Raw genomic sequence first — 5,000 nt, 5'->3', positions numbered from 1 at the left:
TGTGTGTGTGTGTGTGTGTGTGTGTGTGTGTGTGTGTGTGTGTGTGTGTGTGTGTGTGTGTGTGTGTGTGTGTGTGTGTGTGTGTGCTTCTGTGTCTGTGTGTGGGTGTGAGTGAGAGAGAGAGAGAGAGAGAGAGAGAGACATACAGACAGGTAGTCAGACAGACAGACAGACAGAGTTGGAGGAGATAGGGAAAAGGGAAAGCAGTGGGTGTAGACCACTTCCTTTGAGAGAGAGAGAGAGAGAGGGAGAGAGAGAGAGAGAGAGAGAGAGAGAGAGAGAGAGAGAGAGAGAGAGAGGGCGAGAGAGAGAGAGGCATACATAGAAACAGGGGGATATAGAAAAATAGAGAGAGAAAGAGGGAAATAGGAAGAGATAGCCAGATACAAGAGAGAGACACAGAGAGAGAGAGAGAGAGAGAGAGAGAGAGAGAGAGAGAGAGAGAGAAACAGACAGATAGACAGACAGAGGAGGAGGGAACGTACAATGCCATTCTGGACGCTGAAGCCCAGCTGGTATCTTAGGTCTGGTCTCCTGATGAGTACAGTGGTGACTGGGGGGCATCGCACGATGTTCAGCTTTATCCTCGCCTGATTCTTCAGCCCCTGTAGCGACGCCATGGCAACCACATCAGGACCAGCAGCAGCCACACACACACACAGCACCGCCAGACAGAATAATACAAACATTAATCACATCACAACTACAAATACCCCAAAGCCAAATCAAAAAACACAGACAACATCAAGGGCAGTACTGAAGCATGCTGTGATGGGAAACCACAGACTGTGGTTCTGTTTTTACACCGCAGGCCACCAGAGCAGTAGGAAGCTGTTTTCCAAAACACAATATATGCACTTTCAAAAATTGAGCGTTTTATGGTCTTTCTCTGTTAATTTCAGTGTTTTAATATTTGAGGTGGAAATATTACATAACACTAATCCAGATTTCCAGTTGCTGTCTAAACAAGCTATCGGATTTAGAAAAAATATATTTATGATTAATTGTAATTTTATGTTTAATTGTTAAATTATATTGTTAAATTGTATATTTAATTGTTAACGTGGATTTTATAGTGTTTTGCAAAAGAAGCTGGTCATGTGTTGTCTTGAAATGGTGCCCATATGGCACAGTGCATTTTCAAGATGACGACGTGGGTCCTCTTTTGAAAATATTAATTAAAAAGCCTTAAAATACAGCCCCATATTGTAGCTGACGTGTTTTTGTGCAAGCAGCTTCGTGTGGGATCTACAGTACATGTCTCAACACAGCTGCTGCTTCAGCTCTACAGTGGCCACCGGGTGGTATGAGAAGAGTTTTCTTCACAGTAGAGACTACATGTTGTCTTTTCTGTTTACTAGTACAGTATATCACGAAAGTGAATACACCCCTCACAGTTTTTCAGATTTTTGAGTATATCTTTTCATAGGAAAGCATTACAGAAATTTCACTTTGACACAATGATTAGTGACCTTTTAACAACTTATTTAACCGCTTAAATTATTTCTTTTTCACTCAGAAAAAAACAAAATACAGCCATTAATGTTTGAACATGTACTCACAAAAGTGAGTACACCCCAGATGAAAGTCCGGTAGAGAAGGGGCTGTGTTTGCTCGAATCGTCTCGAAATGAAACAAAATGAAAAGGGATGAAAAGGGAGGTCATCAGTGTAGGTTTCAACCTTTCTTCGCATTGAATTTTAACATTTTGAGTCTGCATCTGGCTTAAATACATTGGTGTGAGATTTGAATGCAATCCTATGGAGAATATCATGATCTGCTTCAGTAGTCACAGTGCATGTTGACATGCATGTTTCTTTTAGGCGTATTTCAGATTACCAATGTTGACAGCATCCATGCATCCCCAAACTATGTCAGTCCCACTACCATGCTTGGATTTTGATAGGATACACTTGTTTTGTAAAACTCACTTGTTTACCACCACAAATGCTTGACACCATCTAAAGTATATTTGTTTATCTTGGTCTCTTCCGATCATACGACATGGTTCCAGTGATCCATATCCTTGGTCTGTTCATCTCTCTTGAAACAAATTTGCTTTAGATGGTGTCAAGCATGTGTGGTGGTAAACAAGTGAGTTTTACAAAAAAGTGTATCCTCTCAATAGTCAAGCATGGTAGTGGGACTGACATGGTTTGGGGATGCATGAATGCTGTCAACATTGGCAATCTGAAATACACCTAAAAGAAACATGCATGTCAACATGCACTGTGACTACTGAAGCAGATCATGATATTCTCCATAGGATTGCATTCAAATCTCACACCAATCTATTTAAGCCAGATGCAGACTCAAAATGTAAAAGTTCAATGCAAAGAAAGGTTGAAACGCACACTGATGACCTCCCTTTTCATCCCTTTTCATTTCGTTTCATTTCAAGACGATTCGAGCCAACACAGCCCCTTCTCTACCGGATTTTAATCTGGGGTGTACTCACTTTTGTGAGTACATGTTCAAACATTAATGGCTGTATTTTGTTTTTTTTCTGAGTGAAAAGGTCACTAATCATTGTGTCAAAGTGAAATTTCTGTAATGCTTTCCTATGAAAAGATATACTCAAAAATCTGAAAAACTGTGAGGGGTGTATTCACTTTCGTGATATACTGTAATAATAACTAATCATGCCATATCATATGGTCTCAATATGTAATCTTCATAAGACAAATCCCAGATTTCCGGTTTTGACTAGGAGACTGGCAATGATTGAGAACAACAAGGCAGGCTCAATCGCCACGTTGACATGATGTTTTTAATTCACAATTAATAACGCAGAATTAAATAGTCCCATTGAGTTTACATGGGACTTTCATTTAATTCCAAATTGGGAGGGGTTTGCAGGATGTTATCGAGGCGGAATTAAGTTTTATTTTATTTTATCAAATGGAGATAATCGGAGTTAACTGTCCCATTTACCCGAGGCCACTGCTATGGTCCTAGCCGCCCAGGCAGCCACAAAAGGGATTCAAATAACTCAGCTGAGCTTCAGCCGCTGGTGTGGATACATGCTAAGAGCAGGACCTCAATAATATAGGGGTTGTCACAGTGTGTTCAGGGAGCATCTGAAATCTTTGTGTGTGGGTGTGCACATGCGTGCATGTGTGTGTTTGTGTATACCTTAATGATACTCTGACAGGTGGAAAAACTGATGAAGTTGATGGACATGATCTGCTCCCCAACAGTGTGTGTGTGTGTGTGTGTGTGTGTGTGTGTGTGTGTGTGTGTGTGTGTGTGTGTGTGTGTGTGTGTGTGTGTGTGTGTGTGTGTGTGTGTGTGTGTGTGTGTGTGTGTGCGCGTGCGTGCGCGTGCGTGTGTGCGTGTGTGTGTTCGCGCGTGCGTGCGTGCGTGTGTGTGTGTTTGTGTGTTTGTGTGTGTGTGCATGCATGCGTGTGTGTGTGCATGGGTGGGTGCGTGCATGCATGCGTGTGTATGTTCGCGCGTGCGTGCGTGCGTGCGTGTGTGTGTGTGTGTGTGTGCGTGCATGCATGTGTGTGTGCATGGGTCGGTGCGTGCATGCATGCATGTGTGTGTTTGTGTATACCTTAATGATGCTCTGGCAGGTGGACAGGGGGAGCCCCACCAGACTGGTGCCGTTGATGGACATGATCTGGTCCCCGATGTTGAGGCGGCCGGACTTCTCGGCGGGGCCGGCGTGCATCATGTTGGCAATGATGACGGTGGGCAGGATGGAACCCCAGCCGGACTCCACAATCACCACGCCCAGAATCTCACCCTTCCCCTTCTCTATGTAAACCTAGCACAACATAGAGGATAAAATATATTATTATATTATTATATTATTATATCATATCATATTATATCATATCATATCATATAATATCATATCATACCATATCATATCATATCATATCATATCATATCATATCATATCATGTATTATATTATACCTTTTAATATGAATTATATAATATAATATAACATAAATTATATAATAGTATAGAACAGAACAGAACAGCAGACACCTCAACCACAAATGTCAATGTCATGCGTCTCCATCAGAACCGGTGTTTACCAATGGGCAGGGTAGGCAATCGCCTAGGGCCCCACCAAAACTGTTCACTGTAGGGGGCGCCCGAGCAGTCATCCTTAGCATAGTAAATGCCAGCAAAAAAATAATTCAAGGGGGCCCCATTTCTATATTTCGCTTAGGGCCCCCATATGGGTAGAACCGGCACTGGTCTCCTCCACACACCTGCCACTGGAGACAGCTGACTTACGTCTGACTTGGAGAAATGTATGAGGTCAACTGACTTACGTCTTTGCAGTTCTCGGACTTGGAGAAGTGTATGAGGTCAACTGACTTACGTCTTTGCAGTTCTCTGACTTGGAGAAGTGTATGAGGTCGTCGTTGTACATGTCCTGGGTGTTGAGGAGGTCGCTGTACTCCTTCTGGCTCAGGTCCTCTGGGTTGATGCCATTGGCCCGCAGGAACTCCTGATACGCCACACTGAAGGCCTGGCCAATAGACTGGGCGATGAGCTGGGCCTGAGGGGGATGGAGAGAGAGAGAGAGGGAGAGAGAGAGAGACAGAGACAGAGAGACAGAAAGACAGAGAGGCAGACAGACAGATATATATATATATATATATATATATATATATATATATAGAGAGAGAGAGAGACGGACAGAGAGAGAGAGAGAGAGAGAGAGAGAGAGAGAGAGAGAGAGACAGAAAGACAGACAGACAGACAGAGACAGAGAGAGAGAGAGAGAGAGATACAGAAAGAGAGAGAGAGAGAAGAGACATAATGTTACACAGAGAGAGAGAGAGAGAGAGAGAGAGAGAGAGAAGAGACAGACTGTTACAGAGAGAGAGAGAGAGAGAGAGAGAGAGAGAGAGAGAGAGAGAGAGAGAGAGAGAGAGAGAGAGAGAGAGAGAGAGAGAGAGAGATTTAAGACACATTTCTTGGCAATCATCACCCGTTCATGGCAGACTACATTCCATATAAAACTCTACTTCC

The 5,000-nt window shown here is 43.0% G+C and overlaps 1 protein-coding gene across 1 annotated transcript in view; it reads right to left on the bottom strand.

The window, feature by feature from the left end:
• The window catches only part of apba1a (amyloid beta (A4) precursor protein-binding, family A, member 1a), a 104,421-nt gene that overhangs the window by 4,292 nt on the left and 95,129 nt on the right, over positions 1-5,000 (bottom strand). The window contains exons 13-15 of the mRNA XM_063194412.1: positions 4,345-4,524; positions 3,560-3,772; positions 486-605 (exon numbers count right to left, since the gene is read on the bottom strand). Of these exons, the coding sequence (XP_063050482.1) occupies positions 486-605; positions 3,560-3,772; positions 4,345-4,524 (513 nt within the window). The remainder of the gene's footprint in view (positions 1-485; positions 606-3,559; positions 3,773-4,344; positions 4,525-5,000) is intronic.

The sequence above is a fragment of the Engraulis encrasicolus genome, chromosome 3 (genome assembly GCF_034702125.1).
Source record: "Engraulis encrasicolus isolate BLACKSEA-1 chromosome 3, IST_EnEncr_1.0, whole genome shotgun sequence".
Classification (NCBI taxonomy): Eukaryota; Metazoa; Chordata; class Actinopteri; order Clupeiformes; family Engraulidae; genus Engraulis; species Engraulis encrasicolus.
This window is presented reverse-complemented; position numbering and strand designations above follow the sequence as displayed.